Source organism: Aquila chrysaetos, chromosome 2 (genome assembly GCF_900496995.4).
Source record: "Aquila chrysaetos chrysaetos chromosome 2, bAquChr1.4, whole genome shotgun sequence".
Lineage (NCBI taxonomy): Eukaryota > Metazoa > Chordata > Aves > Accipitriformes > Accipitridae > Aquila > Aquila chrysaetos.
Window position 1 is genome coordinate 39,869,852 of NC_044005.1, and position 15,664 is coordinate 39,885,515.

General features: G+C 44.1%; 2 protein-coding genes across 3 annotated transcripts in view; both read right to left on the reverse strand.

Moving 5' to 3' along the window:
• The window catches only part of LOC115353579 (cytochrome c oxidase assembly protein COX16 homolog, mitochondrial), a 50,300-nt gene extending 43,903 nt beyond the window's left edge, over positions 1–6,397 (reverse strand). Inside the window, exon 1 of the mRNA XM_030043203.1 lies at positions 6,262–6,397. Within this exon, the coding sequence (XP_029899063.1) occupies positions 6,262–6,345 (84 nt within the window). The 5' untranslated portion in view covers positions 6,346–6,397. The remainder of the gene's footprint in view (positions 1–6,261) is intronic.
• A 4,006-nt stretch (positions 6,398–10,403) lies between these two features.
• Positions 10,404–15,664, reverse strand: part of LOC115353569 (deubiquitinase DESI2-like) — a 69,383-nt gene continuing 64,122 nt past the window's right edge. For both annotated transcript variants that reach the window (XM_030043179.2, XM_030043169.2), the window contains exon 5: positions 10,404–13,522. In XM_030043179.2, the coding sequence (XP_029899039.1) occupies positions 13,280–13,522 (243 nt within the window). In that variant the 3' untranslated portion in view covers positions 10,404–13,279. The remainder of the gene's footprint in view (positions 13,523–15,664) is intronic.

Here is a 15,664-nt window from a genome sequence, read left to right on the forward strand (position 1 = left end):
ATTAGTCCATTCTAACAGCATTAAACGATGCAAATACACTCTTCATGTTTTAAAATGAAACAGAGGGGAAATCTGGAGTACTAAAGAGTGCCTATTTGTTTATTTAACATTTATCTGAAAAATAGCACTCAAAGATTAAGAATCAAAAGAAAAGTTTAAGGTGATGATTCAAAAGATGAGCTCAGAAATTTTAAGGCCTGACAGTCAACTGAAAGATGGAAGTCAGCTAATTCAGATTGCACAAACTGGAGTCCACAGAAGCCCTTTCAGCTTAAACACACTGGCTTCCACGCCAGCACAAACAGTTCTGGGGGTGGTTTTGTCTGGAACAGCTCCACACTCCGCTGTGGATTCAAACACACACGGATGAACAGGAGATGCAAAGCAGAAGCGCAACAGAAGTCGAAGACATATCTCATCATAAGCTTAGAGACCCAATATTTACAAGTCATTGAAGCATAAAAGCAACACTGTGATTCGCTGATTGGGTGCAACCATTTTAAAATTCTAAAAACCAGTTTTGTATTTATTGCTTTTCTAGGCTACAAAAGTAATACTTGTGACTTTTACAGGCAATCACAATTTATCTACAAACACTAGAAGTCAGAATTCTTTTCTCATGGGTAAATGTTAACTTCTATTCATCTCTCAAAAGCATATTAACATTTAAATCAACTGTTCTGCATATGTCAAATTTTATTGTAAAGTTATATGAAGTAATAGATATTAATAAAAGTCCTGCAATTCAATATTATGAATTGGTCAAGGCAATAATGTGAATGATGTTAACAGTAACACTGACATATCTGAAATTGAAAAAATGCTGACTGTAATAATCCTTTTGCAAACAATATCAGAAGATAATGTAATAACAGTTTCTACACATAGACACTGATGGCAACAATAGATCTCAGAAATGTGATTGCTCCCAAGAAGAATTTTCCATATTTCTCAGCATTCATATCATCTTTTATGGGCAGATCCTCTAGAATCCATGGGAAAAAAGTGTGCTTTGTATTCAGCATACCCCAGGACTCAGAATTCAGCAGCTTTTTATGAGATGAATTAGGAATGTTGTATTTAAAGGACTCTTTGGAAACTTAGTTATTGAAATACATTTAAGTGATAAAAACATAGTTTCCCTACCCATTAACCCTGTAAAACTTCCACTTTCAGTGACTCACAGCACAATAAAATACCATTTCACAATATTTGCAAAACATTTCCGAGCATCAGTCATGGCTTCTGGATGACCGTGACTTCACCAGTGAACAAAACTAATCCACAGACATGTAATTTCATGTCTTGATGTCTGGGAAAAGTGTTTTGTTTGTCAAAAAGCTTGAGAGACAACTACTTCATTAACAAGGGCCCAAGATGCCACTGACCTTCTCTAATGGTGCCTGGAAGCACTGACCACATTGCTGCAGCATTGTTAGGGACTCTCTCTAATCTGACCGTTTTTCTTGTCCTGTACATGACATGCATTCTCGGCGTCTCTTGACGAAGTGTTTATCAACGTAAACTTGCACTGTTCAAGGCAGCAAAGTAGATGGCATTGTAGTACAGCCTGTGTGCATAAACACTGATGGAAATAAATTTTAGAAACATGTTTATTCACAGAAAAATCTTTCACTGTTCCAAGGTACCCCCATCTTTTTGGCAACACTAGGCACAGCACGTAAAACACCAAAGACAAGATGCAGAAGGAGAAGCAAAGTACTTGTAAAAGTACGGTCACTACAGGATGAGGAAAAAAAAAAATAACAGAAAAATGAAAATAAGTCAAAATCTACAGCTATATATACGGAGAACGTTGTAATATACTGCAAATTTGAAACTTGCAGCACTACATATATAGTGCAATATACTTATTTCAGGTGTGCAATGAAAATCACCACATGAGCCACAGACTATATTTTCTGTCTGCTAAGATGCCACTTCAGATCCTCAGAATTTAATTTGACAGCAGAACTGGAACTGCATCTATACATTCATTTTTTCAACTTAGAGAGTATGAAAGATCCCTGTCTAGAATCGGACAGAGACAGAACCACAAACATAAGTTTTGGAAAGTGGTGTGAGCATATGAAATAGTGGGTTTTTAACATGTGTTTTAAAACTGTTACTGCTTTGCAATTTTGAAATCCAAACATGTTTCCTCAACAATCTAGAATCACCATTTATACTTGTCTGAAAAAATAACTTCCAGCAACCTTCAAACTTTCTAACTGCACTAGAGAAGTAACCTTACATGTTCAGTGTCTCTTAACAAAGGTATGACACTGGATCCACTAGCTGTAATACCAAAGAGCCTTGCTCTCTCAAGGTCTTACAGAAGCATCACAGCAGCAATAGGACATTGATAGACACATCCCTTTTGGTCAGGTAGAGTTGACTGTGGAATATAAAGCAGCAGTGGCTGAAGCTCTTCTTTTATAACAGAACCAAGTATCCTCTAGATTTGTAAGTTAAGGTTCATGTGATAAGGAAAGAGTTCCCATTATCATGATAAGAAACAGAGATGTCGATACAGCTGTCAAAGATGTTTAAGTTACCACAGAGGTGGCACAACCCTCCATCATAACAGCAAATTTTACAGATACATCTGTAAGGTCACTAGAGTTCATCCCAACATCTACACAGATGTTACCATCTTTACCAGTGCTTTAGGACTACTAACCCTGCAGCACTCAAGCTGTTAAGATATCTCATGCCAGGTTACATCACTCTCTCCTGCATGCTTACTGTTTTATGCCATGAAGAGGTATCTTATCTGAGAAGTTTACAGAGTTAAAGGAAACACTCACAAATCAAGGTTCCCTGCAGGTTTAATTCCTACCCCCTACAGTCTTGTTGGTGCTCACAAAGAAACACCCTTATCTTCTGAGAAAGTATGACTGAAAACTGTGATTTACACATCTTACTCTGAAAGCTGTTGTCAGTTTGAGGTTTAAAGACGAACCAAGAAAATTCCTTCTGCACTGAAATATTCTAACAGCCCCAAGCCCAAAAGAACAAAGAAAAAAGGATCAAGGTAATTTACACTAAAAAGTAAGAAATAATTTTAATACATATTTGTGCGTGCATGTGTATAATAAGATGGTCATCTGTCTTTGAATTATAATCTCTTTAACCTTGGAGCCTTTAGAAAAAGTGGCACAGGGACTTTTCATTCAAATAAGCAGTGTAAGAAAGGAAGATGTGAAAGCTGTTTGATTTTTTTTTTTCCCCATAAAAAAAGCAAATACGGTACTGATAAAAAGTCCAGCAGTACTGAAGTATAAAGTCCTGTACCTATCTAGTGAAAAAAATTATGTACAGGATGCAAGAATCTAACAGAAACCTTTGGTTTCAGTCTTATTAACAAATTCAGCAGAATTTAGTGTTCCAAAGGCATGCTGCTCCCGATTCTGTGCATAGATTCAGTGTCTTTTTTGCTGTTATCGATTTTTTAGCACAACGCTGTTCAGCTTCAGAGATGCTTTCAGAGTTCAATAGACAGCTGGGGAACTAACAAGAACTGCATGAATTTTCCTTTTTCTTACTCCTTGGGAAGCCTTTGGGCAGCAACACAGAAACATTCTGAAATATTGACGGGGAGAACAATTTTAAGGCAGGGAGATGTGAAACCCTGGAAAAAAATATAATATTTCTCTATATAATATGGTCTCTGGAGGAAATAAATAGCTCTGCGGTAACAGAAATGGAATTAAATTAGGCAGTACAAAGTCAAAGAAACTAGTCTCAAAAATTTCTGGTATGACCTATGGCAAATCATGCAAAAACACTAGGAGGGCCAAAAGGACAACCACAGCTCTACCTTGGCCTGGGAAGCTGAAGTCCTCGCTCCAGCACCGAAGCAGAACTGAGAAAATCTACACCATTGCTGCCAGATGGTTGTTCAACCTCTCCTTAAAACCCCTAAGTATGTATCACGAGTGCTCTTTCCTAACAAAAAGTAATATTTTCCTAACATCTGATCTAAAGCTCATTTATTTTGGTACTTCTTTCCCAAGCCATGAAAAGCAATCACCACTCTCGATATATGATGTACGTCTCAGACTTTTCTAAAATAAACTAAGTCAATTCCTTCAGGCATTCCTTAAAAGTGGAGTGTCTGCTGTATCTCTCATGTTGCTCTCCTCTAGACTTTACAGCTTGTCTTCATCATCTCTAAAATGGCACCACAAAGTGAAAACTACTCCAACTGAGGACTTTGAGCAGACTGGAAGAGTCCTATTCCATGTTTTACTTTACTTTTGACAAGTTTCTGTGTCTGATGACATTTCTGTTTTTTCACAATATTTTTCTGCAGGACCCACCTCACCTAAGATACCTTTCAATTTGGAAGGCACCTGACAACTACATTCTATGTTTTTTCAATTCTTCGAGACACAAATGACAAGAAGCATATCTTTGCTGTACTTTCGCTGAAGTGCAATTCTCACAGGGAAAGTAATGTAGAAAGCTTTATCAAAGTCAAGACCTTGTGCATCAGTTGCGTCTCCTCACCTACTATACCAGTTCACCTATCAAATACCAAATCTGATATATTTATTATTGAAAAGCAATGATGATTTTTTTCTCCACCAGGTCACCACCTCTAAGTATCTCTAATTTAATCACATAATATTTTCCCAAAGCCTTTTATGGAGTTAAAATTGAGCTGGAGAGTACTAAACTGCCTGGGTTCACCTCATTTTGAGAGAGAAGTAGCAAACCTCAAATAATTACATAAACAATAGGACTGTGACCTAAAACTATATCCAACGTCAAACATCTAAGAAAGCTGTTATTAAACTAAAGAATAATGTCAGAGCACTCCAAAAATGACATGAAGAATATAAAGCAAAATAAATTCAGTCTAAGCATGAAAGCAGAAAAGTTCTGGACAGCCTTTTAGGTATACCTGCAATGCAGCAGGATAACTAAACAGCTGTAACACTATGCTTGATCTCTTTATGCACGGTCTTACATGAAGAGGTTGTCTGCAATATCAGGGAGTAGAGCTGCTGATACAAATGATTCATACAGTTGTGGTATTATCACACTAGTTTGTTGGTTGGTTTGGGGTTTTTTTAAATCTGTTTTCATTTCTTACAAATATCTTCATCAATATTTTGAGAAAAGATACTTCAGTGTATTCAGCTGCATGAGTATTTCCACTTAAAGTCCTTACTCTAGAACCTCTGTAATACCACTTTAAAATAAATGCCCTCAGACTTTTTTTAACTCTAACAAGTGTCACTGTCCTTCTTTGGACCAATCCATCTTTCTGAGGCATGTTGCTGGACATTTGAGGAGGACGACACTAATTTCTCTACTAGTATTACAAAGATGTTGGAATTATCCTTTGCCCTACTCTTTACCCATCTTGAAATCTACTGACTTTTTCTAAACCAATTGTATATATGGAAATGAGATGTGAATTGCATAAACAGAAACCACACTGTCGTGGCTGCTGCTTTTGTCTTTCTTCCCGAGTTTTTATCCGTACGTGCATCTGAGTTGTTTAATTTTTCCCCTAATGCGCACAGGTACTTAGGATAAGCAAGTGCAATCTGTTATGCTGTCCGCCTTATCGTTTTGTTTTATTCCTTTGACTTTATTGACCTTTTCTAACCTCGACTATTCTAAATAGTTCCGCCTCACCTATCACTTTGAACACAGCTGTAACCATAACCCACCAGCTCACTTAACCCAAATCCTTTCCGCTCATTTAGACGCACAAATTACGAGACCAACGCTGCCGCCGCGGTTTAAAAACCGCTGAAAAGCTGCAGAAACTCAGACGGAGACATAAGCGGCGTTGTAAAGGAAAACCACCACGATGCGTTTTCCTCAGCCTTTAGTCAGGAATAACTTCAGGAGTGTGCTTCGACACCCTCTCCCGGACCTCCGAAGGCCACCGCCGAACCGGCGGGCACAGCGGGGCTCACACCCCCCCCCCCCTTCGCTCCCGCCCCGGGCACCCTCCAGCCCCAACCGCGGGGGACGGAGGCACGGCCCGCCACCTGACACAAATCCCCTCCTCTTCCTCCTCCTCCTCCTCCTCCCGGCCGGCAGAAATTCATCCGCCGTTGTCCCCCGGACACCAAGAGACGCCCCCGCGCACACGGCCCTGGGCCGTGCCCTCACGGGGCCAGACCCCCGCCCCGTCCCTCAGGCAGCGGCGGGACCGCGGCACCCCCGGAGCCGGCTCCCGGGCCGCCCCCCCTGCCGCCCCGGTGCCGGTGCCCCCCCTCCCGCGGTGCTCACCAAGAGGGGGACCCCGAAGGTCATGGTGCGGCCCCTCCACAGCTTCCCGAGCCTCTCCATCCATCCCCCGCCCTCCCTCCCCATAGGGCCCGGGCGGCCGCCTCCGGACCGGCCTTCAGCGCTTCCGGCGCGGCGCGGGTCCGGCCGCCACAGCGGCCCCCCTCCGCCAGGGCAACGCGCCCGGGGAAACTGGGTTCCGCCGCGGCGGCTGCGTCCTGCGCTCCCTTCCGTGCTCCCGTGGGATGTTTGGGAGAAGGTTTGGGCAGAGGGGACCTCGGCATCCAGCCCGCCGCCCCCTGCGCTCTTACCCGCGCTTCTCCAGGCGTAGCTGATCGCTGCTTAAAATAATCCACGTGAAACAGCGCGCTCAGACTCGCTCAGCGAGCCAGGCGCTTCGCCTGACGCGGCTGCTGCGGCCCAGTGACCGGCTATGGGCCCACAGGGTACTTCTAGGTCATACGCGCACACACGCAAACGCGTATCGCAAAAGCTCTTTGAATTAACGGGCGTTTGTTGAACGTACACAGCCGGTACGCTGGTACCAGACTGGCCTGTGAATGGTTTCATCTACCCCGCTGGCTTCCCTGAGGAGAAATGTTTGTTGGGGAGCGCGTTCCCGTGTCCTGCGCCAGCTGTAGCCAAGTTGCTTAGATTTTTAGGTGGCTTCCACTGTATCTATGAGAAGAAAAGGATGGGGCTGGAGCCATGCTGTCACCCGCACAAGAATGCAGCTAGGATTTAAGGCCGGGGGGTGCCATTGAACACCACGTGTGTGCCGAGAGGGGAACTGACGCTTAAAACGATCTGGCTCCGTGGCTGCCGAACCTGGGCTGTCCTGAAGCCCCTCTGAGGCTTCTGCCCCTGGGTTTTTTCATCCGCCACCTACGGCACATGGAATGAAATCTCCCCGTCCGTTATTCCTCCTGGAAACTTTTTTGGGCAAACGTGCTATTTTTGTTAGGTGTTTGTACCACTCCTAGCACAGTGGCATTCTAATTTTTGGATTAGGAATGCTACACTTTATGCTCTTATTCTTACTGTTGGTTACTTTCGGTACCTGTGAATACCCATTCACTAATATCACAAAACATTGTATGAGTATAGTGTGCTATTATATTAAGGTAATTACATCCATGAGCGGCAGTTCAGTCTGTCTGTATGCCAGGACTGAAAATTCAAGTTAGTCACTACACCATAGTCCCTAATGGTGAGATGAAAGCACCGTCCACAAAACTGCGGTAACCCAGGCCTGACCCGGAATTATCCTACTAAGATGAAATTCCCTTTGCATGTGTGTGGGGAAGAGGAGTTCACCTTCAGTGAGGTCACCTCTGAAGTCACAGAAATGAGAAAACAACAAAAGACTACAAAGAAGGCTTGCAAGATAGCCCTGAGGCTGATGAGGAGCTCAGTGCTACCGTATGGCCAGGTGGTTCGGCACAGGAAGCCCCTCAGGAGAAGTTCCCTTCAAGAACCTCAAAGGCGAAAGAAAGAACATGTTTCCCCAGACAAGTCCATTCCAGCAGACAGAGGAAAAGCCTGCAGCAAATAGTTTGGGAAGAAACGAATGCTCATGCTGTGCATAATGAAGAAAAATCCATGCGAGCACGGGTAGCTTCTGCAGCGTTCCCAGCAGTGAAGAGAGTGCTCTTCTACCTGTCAGCGAGGCGAGAATTGCCTTTTCTCGCTCGAGGAGCTCTAGGTACTGCAGTCCGGAGCCTAGAGAAGATTTAGCACTGCATATACGTACTTTGTAAGAACTTCCAGCAATAGAGATGTATTTCACATATGTAGGGTTACTAGCCTCTGAGCATACCTATGTTGTGTTGAACTTTTACGAAGACTGTCAAGTGAGAGGACTTGACTCAGATTACTGACATTTTTCTGTGTTCTGAACTTCCTTTTGTGCTTCTGTGGGGTATTTGGTAAAAGGACTTGGCTTGGGTAAAGTGGGCCTCAGAGGCAAAAATCTGCCACTCCGCAAAATCACAATCAAATGATGACTAGTTCTAATAACTGACTAGTTCACTAAATCTCAACAGAGCTAGGGATTTCACCTCCCCACACACATCAGAAAATCCAGCCTGCAGAACTGAGGTCAGGGAAGTTTCAGGAAAGCAAGTGGCAGCGAGAGGCTAATTGCTTCTGCAACTTACACCTGGGATACCTTGGCAGGGTGGGAGGGAGAGCAGGGCTAGAATAGCAGGAACCATTGCCTTTCAGGATCAGTAAGCATGGAGGGCACCACTGGGGAGAAACGTATGCAGCCTCTGCCATCTCCAGTGAGAGCTGAAGGCTGTGTTACTATTCACCCGGTGGATGACCAGAACTTAGCCAGCTGAATCTTTACTTCTAACAAGAGACAAGCCAGCTCAACACTTAAGCCGCACATGCAGTCCCCACCAGCTTTTTTGTGGGTGAACACACATCTTTACTGAGGGCCGCCTTGTGTAATTTTGAACTTTCCATCAAAGCACATTGATTAAAGCAGTTGTCAAGATCTGGCCACTAGCCATGTCTTTCATTCTGTAGCCCAGTTTCCTAAGCAGAAAAGATTGCCATGATCATACTGCCTGTTTTCCTGACTTGTTATTCCTTATCCCAATCCCATTGGATCCCCATAAACTTCTGCAGCCTTTTCAAAACAAAGCTGGCTGCAACCACACTAATGGACAGTCTTACTCTGAGATTTAGAGCCATTAGTTATTCATTGCTAGTAGTAATTAAATGTGCCCTGTCATCCACTCAAACACCTCTTGGCTAGAGCCACATGCACAATGGTGGAGCGCTGACATGTTGGAGATAAGAGCACGTATTCTCCAGGCACAGGCTATGATGTTTTCACATATTACTGCAGCCAAAGGCTCCGCCATGTTCTGATAGCTTGTGGCAATGGTAGAGTGGAGCTGGCATCATAAAGTTCCTCTCTTAAATACATCCTGAGTCACTGCACAGCCTTTCCACAACCCAAATCATTGCCTGATGGCGAGCACAGCAGGGGCAAAGTGGAACAGGGCACCTGCTGCCTCAACTCAAAGAGTAATTTAAAACCATTTGAAAATGAAACACTGATGATTACTTCCTTTGGTCTTCTCCATTAATCACATCAAGGAATTGGTGGAGGTACTTTACGTAGTTTTCTACATGTCAGTAAGCCGCCACATATATACAAACTAAAATGAGAAGAAAGTCAAACACATATAATAAGAAGATAAGCTAACATTATTGCCACTAACTTGTTCTGAGACCTTCCCCAGCCTAGAGACAAATAAACAGAACTGAAGAATAAAGAAAGTAACATAACAGGAAATGACTGCTTCTTGAGTACCTCAGTAACGAAGGCAACATGGGTCTGAATTCCAGAAATGCGAACTCTCAGCTGGGAGCGATGAGAGCAAGAGAACAGGTCTGTCCATTCCTGCGCTGTGCTGGGACTGGGATGAACTCATCACAGAGCACAGGCTCAGTGCTGGGGGACCAGCTCACCCAGGGCCTCTGAAAGCACAGCTGTCCCTTTTCAAACTTTGTAAGAGTTTGAGAGATATAGGCCTCAAATCACAGACTTGGGAAGAGGAAGCACACTGACAAAAAAAAATTCAGTAAGCATAATCTCCTGAAATTAAGAGAGTTACTATTATAGATACAGACATGCTGAGAAGAGAGGTTATTACTTATCTCTTTCCTCTCACCCTAACTTTCCCCAGAAACAGTTTGTATTGTAACTCTAATATTCCAGCATCAGGCTAACCTCACCTTCAGCCTTACTGTCCCACCTGAGTACTATTAGCTCTCTGCTAGAGAGGTAACCCACAGCTGCTGATGCCCATTTGAAGAGTTGGTGCCCTCTCGTTCCAACTTTTAAAAGGGCACCAAAAGTCCTGGCAGTAAGAAGAAGGGTTAGGAGTTTGTGCTGGTGTCATGGGCTGCTCTTTTTAAGATTCATAAGCTGTTCTTTTGTTTTCATTGATAACTGTTGGTATCTAAAATTTTCTGATGGTGTTATGCTCTAAAATAACAAGAGAAAGCAAATGCGTAGCTAATACAAATATGGTAGAATTACATAATAACAATAATTTTGTGACAATTGGAGGGATAAGAAAAGTGCCTAAAATAAACATGCTGTGCCAGAGATGAACAGTAAATTAGACTTTTAAAATGTCTTTGTGTTTAATAATCTAAAATGCTGTTCAATTACATAGGTAAAGCTATCATCAATATATATTTTATTTCCACAGTGTCCCTTTGTTCTTGTCATTATTGGTTGGTTGCCTTGAACAGAGAGGGGTGGGGAGAAACGCTTTTGAAGATTGGAATATATTCTGGTTTTGATTTACAACAGAGGTTTGATGCTTTCTTGATGTGACCCATACTGTCATAAATAGATGGACAAACATAAAAGTAGATAAACAAACATCTGGTTTTTGTGACATTGACAGCTTGCCCCAAGTGTTATTCACAATACTTCAAGCACATATTCATATCCTCAAGGAGGCTGAATGTAGCTTTCTTGTCCGGGTTACCATACAGCCAGTTAAGCATTTTTTACTTTGTGAAATACTGTGAGAGGGTTTTTCCATGTGAAACGTGCCTCTGGAGCCCTAGTTCTCTCCTAGATGTATACATGGTGCTTTATCTGGAGTTCAGGTGCAGAGCGGAAACACAAGGCTGATGGCTGGCTGGCTTTTGTCACATCAGGAACTAGGTGTTTCTGACTGCAGTTTCCCTGGCCTAGACAAAAGCTCTGAGAAAGCCTCTTCTCACTTTCCTCCAGAGAAGGACTTAAAAAGAGATTTTAAAATTCACTGCACATAACGTGCTGCTGGCTATTGGCAGGCGCCCTGGGAACTTCAGGCAAATGAAGCTTGCGCTGCTGGTTTAGGCTGCAATGACCATGACTGCAGGGGAATAGGGAGTGCAACAGTACATTGTGTAACGTGGTTTCTGGGCAGTGGGATGGAGAACAGGATGGAAATCTTATTAAACATCCCTGGACAAGACAGGGTAATCAAGATCGGTGCTGGACTGGATACCAGGAGCTGCAGAATTGCTCACAATGCAGTATTGGCTGTGAGTGGCCAAGGTTAATAAGGAACGTGACTTTAGTTCAGTACAGAACTTGCAGCAATTTGTTCAGAGGATGAAAATGAGAGGCGTTTTGTAAAGGTTTTGTTGCCCAAACATGCATCACTTCAGGAGGCGGTGGAATGAGGCCATCCTTTGAGTTTTATTTCCATCCAATAGATCTCTCCAAAGGCTCCTGCTTCACTAAGAGCGTGCACATGTAACAAACCATTAAGCGCTGTCTGTGCAGACATGATGTACATCATAGCCAAGACCTTCAGCCCTGAATGCACACGCTTCTGTATACCTGAGCTAAAGAAACAGCTGGTTGGACTTAGCATGCTATTGCGACCAATAAAAGGAAACTACCAGCCATCTTAAGGGCTGCTTGTAGTTCTTTGTGGGTGGAGGGTGGAAGTCCCGACTTGGTGGTAGCTGCTTGAGAACTGCATTTCTAAAATGGCAACCCCTTCTCAACACTGTGTCTGTTCCGTTTTCATCCTCCTTTGTGTAGCCAAGAGGAGTCGCAAGGAAGAGAGGGGGCCTGGATTTTCCCTTTAATTCTCTCCTACCTCTTCTGACTAGAACTCCTAGTGAGGTAATTGAGTGGAAGAGTTGGTGTACTTGTCCTTTCCTCCTCCTCTGCTTTCTCATCAGCTGTCAGAATGAGCATAAATACATCCAAGAACCAGATTTTTGTCAAGACCCAGCCTGGAGAGGCCAGCGAGCCAGCTATGCCCATTTTTCATGCCACTGAAATAGTGCGCACAACGGAAGGCACCATGGTGGCCCATGCATTGGAAGGGTCATCCATGCTTTCCAGATGTGGCCCTAAGTTTCCCCCTCCACCTCCAAAAAGGGAGGAGGAGGAAACATGTTGACATTCTTTGGGTTCATCACTTATTTTTTACCTTCTTGGGTTGGCTCAAAAATAGGCTGGGGCGGGTGACTCTGGAGCCACGTTTTAGGTCTGTGAGTACATGAGGAAAAGCTGAAGGAAATACTGACTTTCCCAACAGATTCTCTCCCCTCCTCCTTGTGCTCAAAAGGACCATTCTCCCAAAAACAGCCAGCAAATGTCACCTAGGAGAGAGATTCCTCGGGGAATCTGGGGGGAAAAAGGAAACCCAGGAACGCTGCCTACAATTAGGGGGACTGAGAAGGGTCTGTGCCAAAAAGCACCAATACGGTCAACAGTCATCTCTGCACCTACTTAGTAGCTGCCTCTAAGCACTAGCCCCATCCTCTTTTTGATCCCAAAGAAAAGCCACGGTAACACATTCATTTTCTAGGTTCTTTGTTATTATTTTCAAGAGCAGGACAGTCATTTGAGCTCTTAAATTTGAGTACTGAAAACTGGCGGTTGTAGAACAGCAGCACCTTTCATTTGTCCTTCACATGAGTTAGAAACCTGATAATTACAAAAGGGATGGGGCTGAGTGGAGCTTGTTGCTGGTCTAAGAGATGAGAAGGTTGAGTTCTGGCTCTGCTTCCTTCACTGGGTGTGGGCAGGAGATTTGTCACAGGGGAATGGCAAACCCAGCCAAAATAGAGAGGAGGCTGCTGGGCTCACATGGGTGGGGGAAGAGATAAAAAGATAAAACAGTTCCAGAGAAGGAACATCACAGTATGGAGCCCCCCTGCCCGTACATATGCTCTCATGCCCGAGAGAGCCAGCAGTTCTCCATGGATCAAGGAGCATGGGGGCCCTGGGAGGAGAATCCAGTTTAGTCGCCACACTCCTCAGCTCAGCGTTGGGGTTCACGGTCATTTTGCTGAACAACTGTAGTGGCAGCCCTTGGAAAAGGGACTGAAGCTTCACCTCCTTAGTAAAAATGGTCTTCCCTCCCCTGTGTTGTCCGCTGAAGAAGAGAGAAACCAAGGTGTGTGAAAGGGTGTGAGAAATAAATCGTACAAGAGAGAGGGGGATGTTATTTGAGGGCATGCTGGGCACAGTTTAGACCCGGGTATGTCTACAGGTTCGCGATGTGCCTGAGGCTGAGGGGGCTGCGGAGGTGGAGGGGGACTCCTCATCCGTTGTGTCCCCCTGCTCCTCCTTGTGGAGGCCGAGGCTGATGTGGCTCTGCAGGGCTGCTGGGGTCAGCCACTCCTTGGGGAGACAGCTCTGGAGGAAGGGGATGCACGAGCTGAAGTAGGCCAGGCGGTTCACCCAGCGGGGGATCTCTTTCCCACATAGTATCTGTGGAGCAAACCGAAAAGGAGCATGGTTAATAGTACCAAAACACCTGTGTGGTGGCAACGTCATCCCCGTCCTCACCACCACCTCAGCAGGGTGAATTCCCTGTTGCTCAGAAGAGAGCTGTTTGAAACGTAGGGACCATCTTCTGCAGTCAGAAACAGCTATAAATGCCAATGGCTACACAACTGCTCGACACGCACGGAGAGCCCTGCCAGCCATAGCCCTTGTCGGCATCATAGCAGAGACTGGGGAAAACGGTTCATGGCCCTCGGCGGCTTTGGCCACTCTGTTCTCCAGGCAGTCCATGGGTAAAAGGACAGGCCTGCTGGCACTTCTCAACCAAGACAATGACACTCATTTTCCAAGTAGCTCAAAAATTTTGGAAAAATATGTAGGCTGTTGCTGGCCAGACCCTAAGGAGCCCAGAAGCTGAGCCTGACTAGGTGGATGGAGATGCCTGAGAAGATGTTCTTGCTGCTCACTTTTCTTCCTTGGGCTGACACGCTGCATCAGTCAAGTTACAGTATCTGGGGGTCCTTTTCCTATCCTAGCACATCACCCTTTAATTTCTCCTCATATGGTATTTCTTAAATGTGGGAAAGCAAGCAACAAACAGAAAAATACTAGCTTCTCACTAGGCCTGTGTTTCATTACAGATGTTCCTAGCACTGATTTGGGTTACACTCTGCTAACACAGGTATTGTTTTCCAAGGTCATCTCATATTCAGCACAATGAAACAACCTGCTGCATACAGCAGCTCCCTCCTTCTGTAGCATTTGACCACACATACATAGAGGTGCCAGATTTTAGTAGCTGTATCTGGCTTAGGCCACAGAAAGAAAGTTTCCCTTTGTATTTTACCATTTCCCTTACCACACACAGAAGAGGCACGTGGAACTGATCAGCTGGGGTGCCTCAAGAGCCTGTCTTTAGTAAATACACTGCCTGTGTGGCCCTACACCAGTATACTAGAGCCTGAAGTCTGTGGCAGGTACAGTAGTCGTTAACACCCGAATTCTCCTTCCCTAGCAGCGCTGTCTCCCATGGAGCAAGACAGGCAGGGAGGAAACTCTACCCCACAGACCTTGTCCCACAATTTACATGGATTAGTGGTTCCAGGGTTGTCCATACTGCACCTTCTGCCAATACTAAATTCCTTTGCTCTTCCTTCCGCCCTCTTTCTGCCTAAAACTACACTTAATTTAATACTAATTACTGCAAAAACTAAGAGGGTGTTTGTCTGTAATCCACTAAGGAGATTATTTGGCAAGATGTCTGTTATTGACAATGGAAATGCAGTGCTTAGAGGTTTCCAGAGATTTTCAGGGAGCACGACTGGAGCAGTTGCTAGAGGATGGGCTGTGCCGCATTACAGTTGTTATGGCTGACGACCAGCTGGTCCTTCATGCATATGGCCTGGGCAGAACAATCAAAGCCCCACTCCGACAGTCACCTTGAGGATAAGGGAATTAGCTTGCTCCAACAGTGTGGAGTTTCCAATGAGGTGTGGAGAAGGAGGCAAACCTGTGACCGTGCTAATTTGACTATGGAACTCACTTTATTTTGACATGCATTGTTTAAAAATCAATGTGTGAAATTGAAGACATCATTATCATTAGGTACCAGAGAATAAGCAGAGCCATTTAGCTGCTAAAATTACTTGCAGGCATAGACTGTTCTTTACCTAATACACCCCAAGGACTTTTATTTCAGTTCTTACCAGTGCTGCATTCTACTTAACCTCAGATACAGCTATATGAATCTGTATTTTTGAAATTTTTAATCTGGGGACAATTACTTTCTGAGCAATTCTTTGCCTCCATCCAGATCCCTGGTTTCCATTGCTAGAGGTATTGCCTGAGCGTATAAGCACATTACCTCTCCACCTGTGTTTCTGTGCATTCATAGAAAATTTGCTGATCCATTTGATTTTCTCACCAGACTTATCTGATCATTTTCACAAGAATACTGCTGAATTTTTTAAATTCTATTCAGTATGGTCTACTCAAACATTGAACCTGAGCCAAAGCCAAAAAAATGCAGCACAATTGTCTCTAGATTTTGTAGCATTTCTCTTTCTTCCTCTCCAGGAACTTAGGCAACATACTGCCAGTGTAGAAAGTGACTCAGTTTAGGCTTGT